The 19,128-nt window shown below is 39.9% G+C and overlaps 3 protein-coding genes across 7 annotated transcripts in view; 2 read left to right on the plus strand and 1 right to left on the minus strand.

Annotated features, from left to right (window-relative positions):
• The first annotated feature begins 34 nt into the window (after positions 1 to 34).
• On the plus strand, positions 35 to 8,511 carry golm1 (golgi membrane protein 1). Of its 2 annotated transcripts, none has more exons than XM_084025818.1 (11): positions 35 to 199; positions 1,444 to 1,585; positions 2,220 to 2,399; positions 2,549 to 2,603; positions 2,728 to 2,830; positions 2,952 to 3,075; positions 3,496 to 3,658; positions 3,817 to 4,044; positions 4,149 to 4,310; positions 4,549 to 4,647; positions 5,147 to 8,511. In XM_084025818.1, the coding sequence occupies exons 2-10, from the start codon at positions 1,457 to 1,459 to the stop codon at positions 4,644 to 4,646; spliced, it is 1,242 nt and encodes a 413-aa protein (XP_083881944.1). In that variant the 5' UTR covers positions 35 to 199; positions 1,444 to 1,456; the 3' UTR covers position 4,647; positions 5,147 to 8,511. The 2 variants fall into 2 exon arrangements, with proteins under 2 accessions (XP_083881944.1, XP_083881945.1); XM_084025819.1 differs by having other exon boundaries at positions 3,499 to 3,658.
• Positions 8,376 to 15,810, minus strand: naa35 (N-alpha-acetyltransferase 35, NatC auxiliary subunit). The gene is made up of 23 exons (XM_084025817.1): positions 15,700 to 15,810; positions 14,297 to 14,422; positions 14,153 to 14,186; positions 13,761 to 13,875; positions 13,529 to 13,603; positions 12,920 to 13,087; positions 12,652 to 12,718; positions 12,485 to 12,528; positions 12,346 to 12,396; positions 12,158 to 12,241; positions 11,856 to 11,970; positions 11,505 to 11,683; positions 11,324 to 11,383; positions 11,029 to 11,135; positions 10,759 to 10,825; positions 10,358 to 10,456; positions 10,079 to 10,257; positions 9,834 to 9,970; positions 9,630 to 9,697; positions 9,406 to 9,546; positions 9,157 to 9,279; positions 8,992 to 9,072; positions 8,376 to 8,846 (listed from the first exon to the last, which is right to left on the minus strand). Exons 2-23 carry the CDS (start codon positions 14,415 to 14,417, stop codon positions 8,787 to 8,789), a joined length of 2,175 nt encoding a protein of 724 aa, XP_083881943.1. The 5' UTR covers positions 14,418 to 14,422; positions 15,700 to 15,810; the 3' UTR covers positions 8,376 to 8,786.
• A 218-nt stretch (positions 15,811 to 16,028) lies between these two features.
• The window catches only part of agtpbp1 (ATP/GTP binding carboxypeptidase 1), a 25,591-nt gene continuing 22,491 nt past the window's right edge, over positions 16,029 to 19,128 (plus strand). For all 4 annotated transcript variants that reach the window (XM_084025813.1, XM_084025814.1, XM_084025815.1 and 1 more), the window contains exon 1: positions 16,029 to 16,151. The gene's annotated coding sequence lies outside the window, so the exon portion shown is untranslated. The remainder of the gene's footprint in view (positions 16,152 to 19,128) is intronic.

Raw genomic sequence — 19,128 nt, forward strand, 5'->3', positions numbered from 1 at the left:
CCTCCCCCCCGGCAGAAGGCACGTCTCACTCAGAGGAACTGTTTGTATCGCAATAATGGATGCAAGCTAACTGCCTATAGCAGTAAAGCGCTGCAAATTACCGGAGAAACCTGGACTTATTGAGAAATATATCAACAAGTATCACTCTATATTTGGTCTCAACATTCAATTCCTGTTTTGCGACTCTCGAGTCCACCGGGTAAGTTTAGTTGACGATCGTTCCTAGCGTTAGCTAACTGCTCTTCTCACTAACGCTGAAGCCAACGGCAACTGGGGGGGTCAAGGTATGCTAACGATGCTTAGCGTTATTTTTGCAACGCTATTCCGTTTTGACTCAGCAAAACGGGTTAAATTATGCATAGCATTAGTCCATTAACCGTCTGTGTTTGTTTGGCTGTCCATTTATACGACAGACGGCTGTACGGTAGCTGTTCTAATCAGCTAACGTCAACGTTACTTCGGTCCTTCCAGACCCGAATAAATGCTACTCCCTATTTTTGGCTAACGTTAGCAGTCTAATGTCTGCGGTTGCTCTAAAATAAGCAGCTCAGTCCGGTTACTATCGTGAATTCAAACGTTTATGCTAACGCTATAACCTACTTTCATTAACGCTAGATATGCATCGCTTTCTTATCTGGTAAACCACAACTGTATTCCCTTTAACGTTAGCTCGATGTGTTGTTTGATGTATGATGTATAGTTACTTAATTACGAAATGACGTTGGATTATATTTTACTCCAAATAATTCTGTGCGCCTGGGTCTTCCCTGCATTTGAATGATGGGAGGAACCCAGCATGATCAGGCAAAGTTGGGCCTCTTAGTTTGCATAATGAGCTGGCAGATTTTGGATCTTGGTACAGGCGAATACCAGTTGTGTATACCAGTATAAATTATTGGGAATGTCCTGTTAATGTGTGCTTTCACACTGTTCATGCTGCCATTTTTTTTTTACTGAGTCAGCATTGTTATGAGAAAACTGAGCTATTCTTGCCGCTCCATAGAGTTGAGGGTCAAGCAATATAATGTCCATGTGTGTTTGTAATATTTTTTGCATATCCTGCTTTTTTGAAGGTTCATTTCTTTCAAGAGTTATATTGAAAGCAAAGTTTCAGAAGAGATATGGTCTTAATATTTGTGCACATGAAAACAAAGTGGCATGTATATTTCTAAGCTCTCCACCATGTCTATTTAATAACATTTCCTGCATCCTGTGTTTTTGCTGACACCATGTACATGAGTACAACCTGCAACCTGCAAAACCAAAACACCTGTAGACTCCTTTATTGACTTTAGGCATGTTATCAGCAACAGCTAGCCTCATGGCAGCTCACCCATTTCAAATAGTAGATGTAATTCAGGGCTCACTGATGGCAAATACTTGTTTCATTTATGGGCTAAATTGAAAGTGTGCTGACCCTGGCTGTGGTTTGTGTTTGTCTAGTTTTTAGACAGCTATGGGTGGGCTGGGAAACGGGCGTCGTGGAGGAAGATCACCCCCTCTTATGATTGGCGCTCTCATTGCCTGTATACTGGTTCTGGGCTTTAACTACTGGGTGTCAAGTTCTCGCAACCTGGAGCTTCAGGTAGGTTAAAGTGTGTGTGTGTGTGTGTGTGTGTGTGTGTGTGTGTGTGTGTGTGTGTGTGTGTGTGTGTGTGTGTGTGTGTGTGTGTGTGTACACATGTACACACGTCTACAGTGCAAATATTACTGATAAAAGTAATTTAAAGGCTACCTTGTGCTCTGGAGTGGACAAAGCATGAATTATAAGTTTAATGTAGTTTGAATAGTATTTTTGTTGGAAATCATTACAAATCAATCCATATTTTCTCCCAATATTGCAATGTCAGTTTGTAGCTATTATTGCTGACTTTGTAAAGTCAGTGTGTCTATTCTCCCCATGCTGGATAATGAGGAAAACAAGTTGTTCATATTAACTGACTTTGGAGCAAATCTGCAAAACCAATGCATGATTCCCTTCTGCAGATTTAGGCCTCATCAGTTCCTCATTTGGGTTAATATTTGGGTTTTGGTTGTGGTAAGGTCTTTTTGTATGTTATGTTTAATCGTTTGAAACCATTTCCTTTAATGCAAATCACTGTGATCAACTGACAACACATTTCTCTCATCATGTAAACACCCAGTGTGTTTTCATTGCACATTCAGATTGTTATCATTATCTGTTTCACTTACCTTTTGTCTTTGCGTGTGCGATACAGACTAAGATGTATGAGTTGGAAGGCCAGGTGCGACGTGGAGCAGCAGAGCGCGGAGTAGTGGAAATGAAGAAGAATGAGTTCCAGGAGGAGATCCAGAGACAGAAGGAGCAGATTAGCCACATAGAAAGCCTCTATAAGAGACAGCTGGAAGGATCTCAGAACACCTGCAGCCAAGAAAAGGTGCACAGACAAAATGAAAAAAAAAAAAATAATAATTGGGGCAAATTCCATGTTGAACTATTGACATACATGGGTACATTTGGAGGCTACTTGCACTTATCAGAGAAAAAAACATAATATTGTGATATTTTCTGTGTTTTTACTTTTAGGGCACATTGCAGCAGAACATTTCCTCCAGTGTCAAAACCATACAGGAACTAAAAGGCAACTGCTAACCTCTATTCCTCAAAAATTGCATTGCGTTAGTCGCCAACAGAGTTCTCTAAAAAACACATTCTAATTCAGTTCCTATCTGTCTATAAATGTCTTGTGTGTGTCTGCTCTGTAGGTCAGTTGAATCAGCTAAATGATGATTTGGGAAAGCTTCAGAAGGAGCTGCAGAGTTGCAAGGGCAACATCAAGACCCTCAACAACAAACTCACTTATGACATGTAAGAACCAATTATAATTAAACAGGTCTGTTTGAATTGGGATCAAGATGAATCTCAATACGTGTCTGTCATTCCTGATGGACATTATATGCTATATTTGTGTCTGTGTGTCTTTGTGTAGGACCCATTGTCAGTCCCAGGTCCTGTCCCAGAAGGAGTTGTGTGACGAGAGAGTGGCGACAGCTAAACTTGAATTTCAGAAGAAAATGGAGAAGTTCATCTCTCCCACAGGTGTCTCCTCACCGGTATGTTTGTGTGAACCTTGTGAAAGGATACAAACCATGTTTACTCAAAGGACATCCAGCCAAGGCAAAGGGCAAGGGCTGATCAAGCCATTTTGTAAATTCATAAGTTCTGGCTGTAGAAAGTCTGATCTCTGGGCACGCCACTTGTCATAACCACGTTATTGTGCTCTGTTAAAACTGTTCCAAATCGTTCTCTGTAGTCCGTTTACATACAAGTGTGTGAATGCAGTTGATGTTCATGGAGCATAATCAAAAGGAAGTTTCTGCCCAATTACAGTAGTTGCAGGGCCAGGGTTTCTGATTTTTGGTTACTGAGAGTATAATAAAAAAATCGAATAGCATTGACTGGCTTTAAGGCTTCTTTTGCAGCTGTTTTGATGATGTAAAGGAATGTGGTATACGATGATGTTTACCCTTCAGCAGGAAAACGCAGTGGATGGAGCAGCAAAAGAGGACGGACCAGTCATGACTGGGGTTGATTCAGTTAAGACAGCAGCTGTTGTAAGCCACACACCGAGCCACTCTCAGCCCAAAGGAGACGATCCACCCGAACTACTGACCAATGAGATTATCGTAGACAAAGGTGAGACACATGGATGTCCTGGAGGCTCAGCCTGCTTAACTGAAATGTAATTCATAAAACCATGCAAAATACATTTTGTGTATCTTCATGTGTGTAGATTTTAAATAATGAGTGTACACTCTCACATTGCATCTGCTTCCTGCCCTTTTATTTACCAGGTCCCGATGCCCCAGTGGGTGTGCCTACAGAGAAGGATCCCTCCAAAGTAGAGTCCCAGTCTACTCCTTCAGTTGCTGCAGTCAAGCAGGACGTTTTGCTACCGCCAGTGGAAACTGTCGTAACAGAGGAGGGCAAGGCAGAGACCGATGAACCTTTGAAGAATAACCTGACTGAGGATAAAGAGATGGATGTGATGGATGCTCAAGAAGATGGCGTTCAGACAGAAGGTAGAGGGCCCAGTTCACTGAAGGCAGTGAACTAGTTTGTTATTCCTATCCATCCCAGTGAAGTGGTGACATTTTAATAGAATACGGTTTGATTGTGTCTCCAGAGGCAGACCCTGGAATGGAAGGCATGCTCGGCCAGGTGAAGGCAGAGGATACTCCTATTGGTCAGAAACTCGAGGAGCCAGAAGAATATGATGGAGATGAGCAGGTCGTGGGTGGAGTTGATGTGGAGAAACAACAGCAGAGTAAACTGCCTGAAAATATAGGTATGTGTGTCTTTTATAGAATATAACTGTGTGTATGAGTGTATAGAGGAGAGAGCATGAAGGAGTAAGTACGTCCTCAGTCTCAACTTCATCCAAGTGCAGTTGACCATTTGAAGACCAGAGCTCAAGTTTGAATGAGAGATATTTATTAACTGACGGAGATAAAGATATAATGCACTGGGCTAAAAAAAGGGATGTGGGTATTTCATGTTAATAACCACATTGTACTTTCTGATAGACAAGGACATGGAGGAGGAGCTGGCTGACTATAATGGAGATGATGAGAACGAAGGCGAGTTTGAGGCAGACAAACAAGCTGAGCTCGCTCAAGTCTAAGGTATGCATCGAAACACACACAGTTGTCTTCCTCACCGATTGCAAAAAAAAAAAAAAAAAAAATAACACAACCTTCTGCAAAGATAAATTTGATATCTGTAAAGCGAGCACAGCTTAATAAAACACTAATGGCGGCTGAATCATTTGTACAGTTTGATGAAGTTACCTTATAAATTCTTCCCCACACAGGTGAATAATGGGAACACCAGACAATAGCGCTGTATCTTCAAATCTGGTTTCAAATTTCAGATTTTCCAGTTCAGCTGACTAAATCACAGCTTTTACTGTTGAATATTTGTAATGTTTTTTTTGTTGCCTCCAGCACAGCCTATGATTGCATTTAGATTTTCATTATAAAAGGTTGTGCAGCCTTTTAGATCTTTTACCAGTTTAACTGTGAGCCTGCCATAGGCAATGTGCAGTAGACATTAATAGGAAATCTAAACACAGCTATGCCCGTGTGTTCATAACACAATTCAGATTGTTTTTTTTCCTTACAGGGCTGGAGTTGGAGAAGGAGCTCGCACACCACATAAGAACGCAGGACCCCTTATACACCTCAGCACAACATCACCGTACAGGGTAATGCAGCCGACAGAGTGAAAACAAAACAAACCCAGATAGAAATCTCCTATAAAAAAAACAATACATGTGACAGTTTATTTAAAAAGCATTTACCTGGAATGTCTTTCATTTGTAATCTTAACTGCTTCCTTTACATTTGATTTATTTAAACATTGTCAGGTTTTCTATATTAGAGTTGGAATATTTATTTGGGACTCCAATGTCAGCCAAGCATATCCATGCATGTTTTTCATTCACATGCATTTCACTCCTAGAGACTCCTAGGTACTTTTGTAGTGGTGACTGTGCTCACATTCATTTCAGTATGTTTCGGTGATATGGGAGAACTCAGTACTTCTAATTTCCATCACCTACATAGTTCTTGTGGAATAGTGTTCCTTCAACAGAACCTAAGACATCTCAAGACTTGACACCAGTTGGCTCGACTGAAGATCTCAACATCCCTGGAAATCAGTAGATTTTGATTATGTGATTAGATGTGTTCATAATGATTGTAAATTAAATGATGAAATATATGCGAAGATAACGTGCACACCCTGAAAGGGTTATGAGGTGTGGAAAGCTGTAATAAGTCCAAATGATCTAAGAGATCCCAATCACAGGTTCAACATAGCAAAACTGGCAAAATTCATCTTCTGGATTATATGATGACATGCTGTGAACAGAAAACGGAAAAAGTCTCACTTTTTCTGTTTTACTTTTAAAGACATTTTAGATTATTTTTATTATTATGATTAAAGAAATAGTTTGAAACCCCTTTATGTTATCAGTGGATCAACACTCATTTTATTTTAAACCCATTTGCCTTATTGATTAGTGATCAATGAGTTGCTTCTGACACAGTGGAGGTCTGATAGAGATGTAGAGATGTAAATGTTTACTGATTTTAGACCTTTGCTTTGTGGATTCTGCAAACACACAGAATCAGATATTTGGCATCAGACATGACAAAAAGTCAGCAACATTTTGTGGCTGGGTTTTTTTGTTGCCTTGTGTTGTCTTTATTTTCCAGGTACTTTATTTATAAATGGTTGATTCAATACCCTCAGTCACAGTATGTTGTAGTTTTAATTGCCATACTTTCCATAAAGCTTTGACGTATCATCAACAGTCCATTCCTGAATCATGTGCAATTTCCAACCGTTTAACCCCCCTGTTTCAAGCGAAGGTCGAAGCTGCTCAGCTGTTTACATGTATATCAGGACAACTGGGCTGCCAGGCATTATTCAAGATCCTGGGGTTTCCCAATGTGCTGAATCTTAGCAAAATGTCTAGTGACAAAATGAACAAGACCTAGAGAGTTTCATATCTGATGTAAATATTCAGCCATAAAAAAAATCCTTGGTTTTGACTTAATAATGACATATATCAGTTTCAGTCAAGATGCATAATACAGAATATTTATGGAAGATCGTTGACTGCTTGAACCCCTTGCACAAAATTGTTTGGAGGCTGGTGTTGTTAAAACTTTATCATGCATATTTTTTTAGTTATCTATTCAAAACAAAGACATTTTTAACGTTTGCTTCCCACCATAATGTAAAATTCGATGGTAGAATACAATTTTTCACATGCTTCTTTCTAAAATGTTATTTGACGTCTTGGAAACTTTGAGAACCTGACGGGGATTTAAAGCCACATGTGTTTCTATTGTTGTTGGACCCAGTGAAGACAGTTAGATATTAGCAACAACATTTCAGTTCTTCAGGTAACTTTTGTTTTGAGGAACAAATTGAAAAAACTAGTGGTTTATGATTTCAAACCTCTTCCAGTAAGAGTTAATATATTATTATATTACCATCTCAAATTTCAAAGGTCATCTCACAGCTGAAGTAGTGTAAATTTTGTTAACTTATTTCTTATTTATATCCTGATTATTTTATTAAATCTGAGCCTGGCCATGATTTTCAAAGTAACCATAGGAAACGAGTAGGAGTTCTGATGACAGATGAATGGAAACCGTTTGACACTGAGTGTTTAAACCAGTTGCAATCAGCACTCCTATTTTAGCTGGTGAACCTCTGACTCATTTATGTTTAAGTGTCTTTTGTCTTCTTTTATGTCTCCCCTTTGGTTTTTCATAGGGGAATATGGTTCCAGATTTTTATTTTGTCTTTTATTTTCAACGTTGTTGTTATTCCTCGTCGGTTTTGTTGTCTGACACTGTAAAACTCAGACAGCTACTGCTTTGTTTTGTCAGAAAGCTTTGTTCGCCAGTTTGTGTCAAAAGTACCATTTATTGTGAACTAGAAATGTCTATCGGGAGAGCAATGGTATTCTTTTATAAATTGGATTCCTGTTTTTGATGTTGATTTAATTTTTTTTTATTCTGAACTGTTAAAAGTTGTAAAAGATTGAAAAGATCATAGACTTTATTGATGATAGAGAATAATAAATGTTTTTATTACCACTATCAAGAAATGGTTTCATTTGAGATTTATTGTTTGACGAACCATAATTTGTGATAAAAATATAAAATGGAATTCAAGTTTTTAATCACAAAGAAATGTATTAGAACTTTTAAGAAGTAAAACCTTATTTTCTGTGTGAATCAAACACAAAATGCATTTCCTTCACGGAGCTAATTTCATAAATTGAGAAAATTATTTTATCAGCTGTATTCATTTGTTCATGAGGTTGCTCAGTTTTGATCACCATTATTTCAGCACGCCATGCTCAAATGCACTTTAATAGGTGTTTTTGTAACAAACTTACCCATATTTTACAATTTGTAAACTCACTAAATGTCTTTTTGAATTTCCTTTGTTTTTATTGCCTTAACAAAAAACTAAATGTCAAATTCTGTCCTAGGAAGGAATTAAACAACACAAGTTTTATTATGATATGTGTGACAGTCTGGTTCCCGAGCCTGGAAAGTATCTCTACCACTGCTGTTAATTGTGCATTTTGGTTTACTCGGCCCTTCCAAGATTATAAACATTGTGAGTGGCTCCTCTCTGCAGACTGCCTTGTCTAGGTTTCACAATGCAGACTGATGCCATGCAGTAGTCCGATGAAAACGGTACTGTACGAGGTAAAACAAGACACTGTAGTCTTTTCAGGCTCAACATTTTCATTCCAGATAAGCACATAAATACATTTCATATACGTTTTCATATGATTGAACGATATGCACATTATCATTACAGCTCTTCCTTTAAAGCTGTCGCAACTGTTCTGGAGGCAGCTTAGAAAAATTTACATCGGCCCGTTCCTCGTGCAAAAGCACTATGACTCTTGCGAGCGCACGCACGCACACACACGCACACACACGCACACACACACACACACACTCACACTCAAAAAGAAACAGACTTTCTCAGATGTAGATGTGGATACTGCCAGTCATTTAGGTCCAACTGAGAGTCCTCTGGTCTGGTTTCAGCTCTCATTCAGATGAAGAAGAAAAAAAATGGGTGTATCAAACACTCCTTTACAGTTAAGTGTATCACGCACACACTTTGTCCAGACATGTACTGGCTACATGATCAGGGCCGCACGTCTCTTCAGCTGATGGACTTTGTGATGACGCTCACAAAAAGGTGCAGAGCAGAATCAGATAATCTTGACCACAGGAAAGTACTTGTGAGCTGAGAAGTCAAATTCCGGGAGCACCTAGGAATGCAAAATTTTACTTAGACAAAGTGTTCACAATATGGAACATTAACCAACATCCAGACAAACCTCAACGCCCGTCAATTAAACACAACTGTATCCACTGAACCAAATGATAATCCAAGGAATGTGTCCGTTGCGTTACCTTGGTCTCCTTCTTGTGTCCTCCAGCCAGGAGCTTCGTAACAACAATGTTGGGTTTGGCCACCTTCAGTATACGGTTCACCTGTTAGCGATCATTAAGTGGTTATTGATGGCTGACTAACTTCGAAGAGCATGCATTTATTCGACAAGAGTTCGTTTTCCTGACCTCAGGGTCTGGGCTGGGCACATTTTCTAGGATGAGCTTGGCCTGCTGGAAGTGTTTGCTGGCGGCCATGTAGAGGTCAGCGGAGCCTGGCGGAGGATTGTACTTCTTCAGGTCAGACATCTCCTGGGGAGCACAAGAAAAGGGCAATGTCAGAGAGAGCAGGGAAATTGAAGAGTGCAAGTCCGACAAAGAGCAAAGAACAGGACACGATTTCACTAAAAGGCTGACTAACATCCACATGAACAGTACCTTGAACTGGATATAGTGCACAGGTGGAGGGGTGACCACGCTGTTGAAGGGGGCGAAGCGATGCTCGTAGCGAACCTGCTCGCTGTCCAACTCAAACTGAGGCTTACGCACCTTCCCATCCATATCCAAAGCTACCATAGTCTGAAGAGAGAGAGAGGCAGAGAATGGATAACACGGCATGTGTCAAATAGGAGAGAAGAGGGGTCAAAAGTGTGTGTCCTGACCTTGTACATGCCGGCACACATGTTCTGGTATGCCTGGCTCATGGTGATCTCCTTGCTGAGCGGGCGAACTGCAGAGGGAACATAACTTTATCATTAGGACAAGCACCTTCTGTATATGAAGATCTCACTTCTGCCTTTGATGACATTGCATTTTTTGTTGTTGTTTAAAACGTGGTCCTACAGCAAGGCTACAATAAAACATACTTTTTTTCTTCTTCTTGGTCTTTTTGCTGCTGCGTCCTTTCACCTGCTCCTCCATAATCCGCTCCTCTGCCATCTGAGAGGAGTCGGCTCTGCTTAGAGTGGACATCAGCCATGCGTAAAGAAACTCAGACAGGTACCTACAGTCAGAAGAAAAAGCACATAGTCATCCACAGATGATTAAAAGTGCACCTGTGTGCTGTAGAGAGATTTACCAGCAGCTGACAAACAAACGCACGCCCTCTCACCAGTAGATGTAGTAGTACTCGTGCATGCTGTACAGCTCGAGTTCAAAGCCACTCAGCAGGTATTGGATCATGATCCTCAGGTTATGGTAGAGGATCCAGGTGCCAAGACATGCTAGATGCTGCCGCTGAGGCTCAAGTTTCATCAGCAAGCTATGCAGGGCTGCATCCACCTTCTCTGCCTGCACAAATGTAAAGAGTGTTGTTGTGTTTGATATGGGGGGGGGGGGGGGGGGGGGGGGCGGGGGGCGTTATGTGACAGAGGAAACGGCTGCACTTTACCTCATCCTGCAGTGTGGCAAACTCTTCAAGAATGTGACCCAGCTTGTCTCTTTGTCGGGCTCGGTTGTGACCGTGGATCTGGATCAGACTGCAGAATGGCTGCAGGGAGAAACAGACAAATACACAAGTTCACCTCCTGCCTACTCATTTAAAGGACTGGTCATACATGAGCCCATACGTTCAAGTGTTACAGCCAACTTCCAAAGTAGCAAAAAGTCCTATAACAGCAGACATTTTAATTTCCCCATTTCATCTCACTATACATACCAGAGTTCTCATGAAATTCTCTTTTGGAGGCAGCGATTTTGCATATTTTAATTAAACTAAACAAAGCGGGCTGTGAAGTTCACTAAGCCACTAAATGCACCAGACTATAACTTTGAGCAGCAAAGGGAACATACCCTGGAGCAATGCGTAACAAAGGAGTCAATGTAATCCTTTGCCTGGTGGTTGTTGAACAGACAACACCTGGAGAGAGAGAGACGGACAGACGGACAGACGGACAGACTCACAGTTAATATTGAGATACAATAAGCTCACTCAACAGTTTGAATATCATGCATAAACACACAGCAAAAACACATTTCCAAACCAACCCTTTAAATAAATCAAATTCCTTTGAAATGGCATTAAATGAGTCACACTAAGGGTTTAATCATTCAGTGACTTACTTGTAGGAGAGGACAGGTGGGCTGACGAAGTATCTCAGAGCATCTTTAATCATGTCCTGCATCAGGTGGGTCCCAAACACTTTCTTATTATCTATCAGGAACGTTGTCTGGATTTAGGAAAACAATCCTGTTAGTTTTCTTACACTGTTTTAAACTGATGTGTTTTCACTAATAAAATCATATGATATCATCTCCTGGTTTTACTCATCGTCGCATGTATACAAACTACCTACTCTGTAGGCATCAGAGGAAAAAGCAGTGACTCTTCAGAATCAAAATGGCATTATTAATTCACCTGGAGTAGAGATCTGGAGAGCACACAGGGAGACTGCTCACTGAACTCACAGAAGAAGTCCTGAGAAGAAACCCACAAAAAGGCACTATTCAAATTGTTTGAATACTATTGTTTGAATCGCCAACGTTTTTAAGACTGAGAGCTACCTGAAGGGTAGAGAGTGGTCTTGAAATGTGTTTACCAGTATGCCATGCAGGTTGGTGGTGTTGATCACGTCACATACAGTTTTTATTCGTTCTATTAGTTTGCTGAAGTAAGCCACCATGTCCTCCCTCTTGATGATCTTGGCGTAGCGAGGAAAGGTAGGTGGCAGCAGTCTCTGGTTTACCAGGGGCTCGAAGCCCATCATGATGGGGTGGTCTGCAGGATACAAAGACATATATTATATTCCATTTTGCCAATAGAATCCTCTTAATTCTACACACTGGGTCTTTAACTGAAGTCTAAGCATATGCGGTGTGTGTGTGTGTGTGTGTGTGAACTCTCGTCAAAGCCAAACTACATGCTTGAATCTACGGCTGAAAGGTGTTACCTCCTTTAGTGGTGTCATTCTGTGACTGGATGCCGTGCTGAATACTGGAATGAATAGCTGATAGGAGGTCAGCCGCCTGAACCACAAGCTTCTGGGCCTCGCCCACTGAGCTGGTCTGATCAAGATTAAACCGCCAACAAAAACACACATAAGAACAAAGAAGAAAATGACCAATTTAACATCCATGTAAACCTTAATGAACTCGTTGTCACTGCTCGGTGATATGCAGAAGAACATTTTAAAATCAATGTTGTAGTCGACTCATTTGTTGTCTAATTGTGTGTGTTTTTATGTGTAATTACCTCTTTCTTGGTAAAGGTGATCAGTGCAGTCAGAAGAAGGCGTGTGAACTTGATTCTATTGAAAAGTGCCAAAAACTGCTGATGCTGGAAACATTGAAGTATGAGAACATTAAATAGAATCACATGTTTTAATAAGAAATAATGATAATTCAAAATCGTAATAAATAATCATTATTATTATGACGTACCTCCAGCTCAACCTCCGGGTCTCGCTGCTCACCCTGTCGAGTGCGCGTGCTCTGAGTCAGACAGAAACCAATATAAAACCAACGTAATACTAAACATTCTCATCAGCAGTATTTCAGTGAAATGTCCAAGAACAAATACCTTCACTTTCCTCTGTAACTCATCCTCCACGTCCTTCAGCATACCTGGTAGGAAGAGATGCAAATCAGAAAGATATTAGTTCTCTGAACTAACAAAATTATTCTGAAATGGCCTCAAAAGTTGTGAAGCTGAAGACGTAATGGTCTACTACAATATAGTACTTGTACCTGTCACCCGCAGGTCTGTAACATTATTGGCCATCTTGAAGCCATAGGTCATGGCCTGGAAATCCTCCTACAGAATAAATGTGTTGCAAATCAGCATTTCCAGATTTAAATAGGACACAGTCATACAATGTAAACTTAAATAAATGTTAACATAAATACCAGTGGGTGAAGAAGAAACACCACTGAATATTTACATACCCCGCAGTAATAGCTCGACTATTAAACATATACATATACATACAAGGACGCGTCGTATGAAGTTGCTTACCTCCTCGAACACGGCAGCCTTGTTAACTTTCTCCCGGGCGATGTCACACACCTTCAGGATGCCCAGGGCGAAGGCTTTGAGGGCCGGCTCCTCTATCAGGTCGGGGTTATGGACGTACAGACAGGTGAACACAGTCTGCGCCAGGGAGTGACCCTCCAGCCATGTGATCTAGGAATACACACAAACATGCACACGTGAGTAATGGCTTTTCCACAGTGATGCTGATCTACATTTTAATGGGCTTTAATTATTACGTTCATGGCTTTTTAATTCAGTTTCATTTGGTGTATACTGCAAACAGGCTTGCCATTTATTATTTATAATGCTGTTTTTTTCTTGTAAAGTGACAAGCATCTTAAATTCTCTGTGATCTCCTAAGATAATATGTCAAATTCTGCGATGCTTTCTGTCAAATCTTTGACCAGTGGGAATTATTGACCAGGGATCTTGAATAACCCACTAACTCTGCTCGTTCTTATTTTCCCCCATGGAGAGAAGCTACTCAAAAGACAAACTCTGCCCTTTATGGTTCAGTTAAACACAAACCTCGACATAAATTTTTACACACAAAACCCACAATTTGTACAGTATAAGAAAATGATAGCTCACCAAACAGCAGAAACATGTGTCTATGATGCCGATGAGTTCAGGAAGACTAAGGTCTTTCACCTTAATGGCACCTTCCTGGAACAAACATGAGAGCATAACAAAGGCTTAGAAGTAAGTGGTTAACTATACAGCATATATTTAAACTAGACAATGCAATCAGAGTTGTAAATAAGACTTCCCGTCTTAATTCCTGACAGTTGACTGTTTTTAGTGTATGGGAGCGGTACTGCACCTTGATAGCTTGTTCAAAGTTGAGTACTTTCCGGTTGACCTGGTTTCCAATCATTCCTGCATCCATCTTCGGATCCATCATTTCTATGGCTGACATGGCCTCAAAAAGGCCAAACCTGCCACCATAGGAGAATGAATAGTGTATGTGTGTTTACAACAGTTCAACAAATCCAACAACTGGTACTGGCGTATGAATTCAAATATGTTAATGCCAACAAAAAACAAGAATTTCATGTTTCATTGAAATTACTCTGTCTTGTCAATGTTATGAAGTGTGTTGCAGGCTGAATCACATTACCAAGCTATATATACAGTATATCAAAGGTAGTTTTTTGGTTATGTGAGTGAACAGCCTCTTTAAAGTGTTTGCAAAAAGCACTTTGCCCTACTCACAGTTTGTCATGAAGCAGCTCTCCAAGGTTTAACTCTGCATGAATAAAGAATGAGGAGAAGGAAAGAAAAACGGAGTAACACAACCATATCTTTCATAACCGTACACATACAACCCACTCACACAACCACTAGCAGAGTCTGTACCTTTGCATGCTCCCTTGAATTCATGAGTTATATCAACCCAGTTGGCATTGTTCTTCATCTTTTCTGGGATGCCCAGCCCCCAGCCAGCATCATCATCCTCAACTGCTGACTTCATCACCATGATGACTAAAGAGACACACAAAAGAGGACAAAGTGTTCAAAATGCGGTGGGGGGAAAAGGAAAATTAGCTGTCACTCAATTTGAGTGTGACAATATGTCATGCCAGTGAGTCTTAACAAGTTTAATAACCATGAACTGAAAACTACACGTTTACATTCGCACAATCATTTACTACATTCATTCACCTTCTCCAATGTAAATTCCAAAGGTTAACTGGCAAACATTCTGCTGGTTTAATCAAACTTTAAACAAGCAGTGCAACCGGTAGTCAGAACACACGTTTTAAACTATATCACTGTATGTACACCAGGTGTAGATGTTGCAATAGCATGGTCCTGTGTAATAACATTAAAAAAAAACGCTACATATTAAACACTGTCACATTTTACATTGATAAATGTGGAAAGAAATATGAACAGCTATGTATGTCCTTCAGGTTGCTGTATATTCTTAAAAACCTTTTTCCCCATTAATGAAGTCATTCATGTTTGACTTCAACTCCTGGAAGGCTGGAAATACAGTTTGTTATGGTCTGGGGCCACAGGAGAGGATTAACATCATGCTCTGTGCACTTGCTTGAGAAGTTTGAATTAGAGCCTAAATAAGGTGTGAATTGTACGCCTGAGTGCACTGGAAAGTCTCAGCCTAATAATAATAATAATAATAATGTCTGTACTGTGACGTCAGAGAGGGAGTTTAAAAAAACAACTAATTTATGGAGGTATATTTACATAACAGAATTGATGACATATATATCAGACATTCCAAACTCCATTTCTTCATATATTTTTTTAGATTTACTAATTAAGTGAAGAGGCAATTGCAGTCAGTGACGTGATGTGTGTCTCATATGAACACACTGAAATCGATGTTATATTACATGTCAAAGAATGTATTGGTGCATGTCCTCCACTCGGGCACTGGGTGGCAAAAACCAACGTAGCTAGCTAACATGTCAAACGAATAACGTTACACACGAGAATAACCATCTGTCCCAATGGGCTGTTTTGGCATCATCAGTAACACCAGTGAAATTAGTTACATTACATACATTTGTACCGTTCATAAAACCGACGTGCGTTACAAAAATGCGTTGCAGGTTACCATCATTAACGTCAAAGTAGCCTGTGTGCTAGCAAGCTAAAATTACCCACATTATATGCTTTCAATGAACAAAGCTCGAATATCTTGAGTTAAACATGTTGTTCTATTTGACCAGGTAAACCAAACAATGATACTGTTAGTAGAAATCCATATGTTGTATTTGTAAATGAGCACGTACCTTAGTATTTTGTATTAACATGTAGCTAATAAAGGTCTCTTCGGCGACTGAAAAGATCGGCGCATAAATTCAACGTCATAGGCCACTGTGTATCTGGGAAATGTAGTCCTTAGATGTCATAACGGAAGTCAAGCCGCCGAAATGAACCGTTTATAGTTGAAAGCCGGTCAGTACATGTATTAAATGATACAGATGTTATATTTCGGTGGAGCTGGTATAATGCGCTTGGCTCACCGTGCCGTGATACACTAACTTTCCCAGCTGCGCCTAAAACCACGCAGAGAAACGTACTCTCGCGATGTTCACCGACAGACCCTCTGCTAGTGGGGGCTGGTCTCATCACAACATCATCAGGGCGTTTCAGGCAACGCTCACACACACACAGTTAGCGGTCCCCACTTATCTTGGTATTGGTCCACCCTTGAATGGGAAAGCAGCTCCTTCCCTTGCAGGTTCGTAAAATCTTCGTTCTTGTTACTCCCGTGCAGGTCTGTCGCTGTAGCTAATATTGCCTGTGTGCACTTTATTGTTAGCATATGCCTCCGTAAGCTAGCCTGCTGGCGCAGACTGGCGACCGTCAATGAGTGACTAGTCCAGCAGGTGCAGCGGACAGCAGCCTCTGAGCTCTCAGCTAGGTTGACGTTATCCAGTTTAGCATCTTGCAAAACACATTGCCGAGCTGTTTACCTGACTAACAATGGCCCCGTGAGAATGACTAACCCAAGTGTGCCCGTGGGCTGGTGTTGTGACGGTAGCTTATCATGTTTTCTAAATATATTTTGGATTCAGGTATGCGGAAACCCTATGGGGATTTATTGTGGCCAGGCCACCATCTGTCCTGTGTAAGCTCGCCTCCACACAACATGTCAGTTTTACAACTGCGTTGAAAGCTTCAAATAGATTATTGACACAAAACACGCTCTTTGTGGTCTGATGTAGCTGCTCCTCCTTAGCCTATATGTACAGAGGATCGGGCTGGGCGATATTACCAACATCTTATATCCTGGTGTCATTTCATATCTCGATAAAACAAAAATATATATCATGGTATAGCATGTTTTATTGTAATTCAATATAGAATGTAGTCTATATGAAATAATCATTATTTTTATACTCTGATGTGAATGAACCTGACAAATGAACATTAAGAATATTTTCAAATTGCAATTGTGCAAAATTAGAAATTTGAGTTAGAATGTGCTTTTTATTAACTCAGATGATGTAAATGTGTATCATACAAATTGTAATATGCCATTGTCATTTTAACAGCTTATAACATTAGTTCCCATGTAATAAAACTTCCATCTTTATCTCAAAGTAGTGATGTTGACTGATACCTTTTTAAATATTTCAGCAGCATTTATGACTGATCTTATCTCAGCCCATACATCCTTCACTGTTTGACTTGATCTAATCAGGGGCTATTGAGACGAGACCTGTGAAAATGCAGTCCGTTGAACTAGTCCAGTCATTTTAAGCCAAAATAGGGGTCAGAGTTGAACAAATTGCAACAGAAGCAAACTGATTTTGTTGTGTTAACCTTCAGATATCACCATGAAAATGATTGAGTTGATTACTTACATCAAGACAAACAAAAAATGAATTACAAGTTTTTTGAATGTTTTTGTTAACATGGGCAAACTGGGCATAATTGAATTATTTTCTAATTTGCATAAATACCAGAACGGGCTGGCTAGGGCACACACGGCTGGCTAGGGCACCCGCCCAGGTCACCGTACACCGGTGACCTGGGCCCAATTCTTGCCCCGTGGTCATTTCTGGATCCCACCCCGACTCTCTCTCCCACTCGCCTCCTGTCGCTCTCAACTGTCCTATCTGATTAAAGGCATAAAACGCCCCCAAAAAATCTTCAAAAAAATAAAATAAATACCATAACGGATCTAAACATTAGGTATAGCCAGATGAAAATGTCTTGTAGAATCTTGTTGACATCTTAGAGTACAAGAAATGTCACCATAATGTCATTCATTCTACTGTCAACTGTCAACTGTCAATCAACTCTCACTAAGCTGTCACTCGGGTAAGAAAGATTTCCTTTTGTTTCTCCTACATGGATAATTCAACTTACATTAATAAAACTTACCTGGTGATAAACTACAATTTATTGGGATCATCTGGATGTGTGTTGAGCTGACTATTATTGGTGAAAAGATGTCAAGTTTAGGATTGGTGAATAATTTCACTACACAGTGTTAGGTAGCTAAGCTAGCAGCAGCAAAGACCTTGTAAGCTGTCTCAAGACTAATTGACTTGAATTACTTACATGGCAGTGCAATGCCTACGATTACCCATACATATCTTAATGAATGATAATATTTGCCTGTAATAAGTGTGATAAATAGAATAGGGTTTTGTGGTTATCTTCATGCTACTCTAGCCTAACACCTTATCTCTTATCTAGAGTAGACTATGGCTACACACTGCACAACACTAGTTCTGACTGTCCACATAAATGTTGGTTAAAGTAGGATTCAAAGTGTCACCATGTTAGATTGCTTCGATAGAAGCTATAGTTATATTAACAAAACCAAAACATCAGTGGGCTAAATTATGATGACGATGAAAGTTACATTTGGAAATAGCAAGAAACAATAATTTTGTTCTATACTTCTGGTATTTATGCAAATTAGAACATACACAATTAAATTATGCCCAGTTTGCCCATGTTAACAAAAAAATTCAAAAAACTTGTAATACATTTTTTGTTTGTCTTGATGTCAGTAATCAACTCAATGATTTTCATGGTGATATCTGAAGGTTAATTTTTTTTCTGCCGAATGATGGAGTTTTCTTTCTGTTTTGAAATAAGTGCTTTCTTTGAAGTAATGCAGCAGAATGCGAGTACTGTATTGTTTCTTTCAAACCTTGTGTTCAAATTACCTTGTCTACGGGTCTTTTGTCTCCAGACATTTGAGATCTGCAGCACGTAGGGCAGCCTCTTTGTTTCGTGTAAAGTCAGTCAGGCAGTTCTGTGTATCTGATAGAAGTCGGGCCTGGTATAGGGCTGGGCGATGTTATATATATTTCAATAAATAAATAGCCTATATGAAATAACCTTATGGTTTTGTAAACTCCTGTATGAGTGAAATATTTGACAAATGAAATGTAAGAGGATTTTAAAAATGCAATTCTGCAAAATGATCAGATTTTCTGAGAAATGTGTAGTTATTTGTACTCGTTATTACCAATTTAAACAACATAATTGGGTATCATGAGGATGATACATTATCATAGTGAATTATCGCTATGAGCCATCTCTCAGCAGACAGGTCTACTTTGTTACAGCTCTACAGCACATTAACAGAAAACTATACACATCTACAGTAAAATCAGTTCTATCTGGGTTTGGCATGCAGGACTTGGTAAAACAGCAGAGGGAGTTCAGTGGGTTCATTTCATTATGAAGTA

The sequence above is a fragment of the Eutrigla gurnardus genome (assembly GCF_963514095.1).
Source record: "Eutrigla gurnardus genome assembly, chromosome: 13".
Lineage (NCBI taxonomy): Eukaryota > Metazoa > Chordata > Actinopteri > Perciformes > Triglidae > Eutrigla > Eutrigla gurnardus.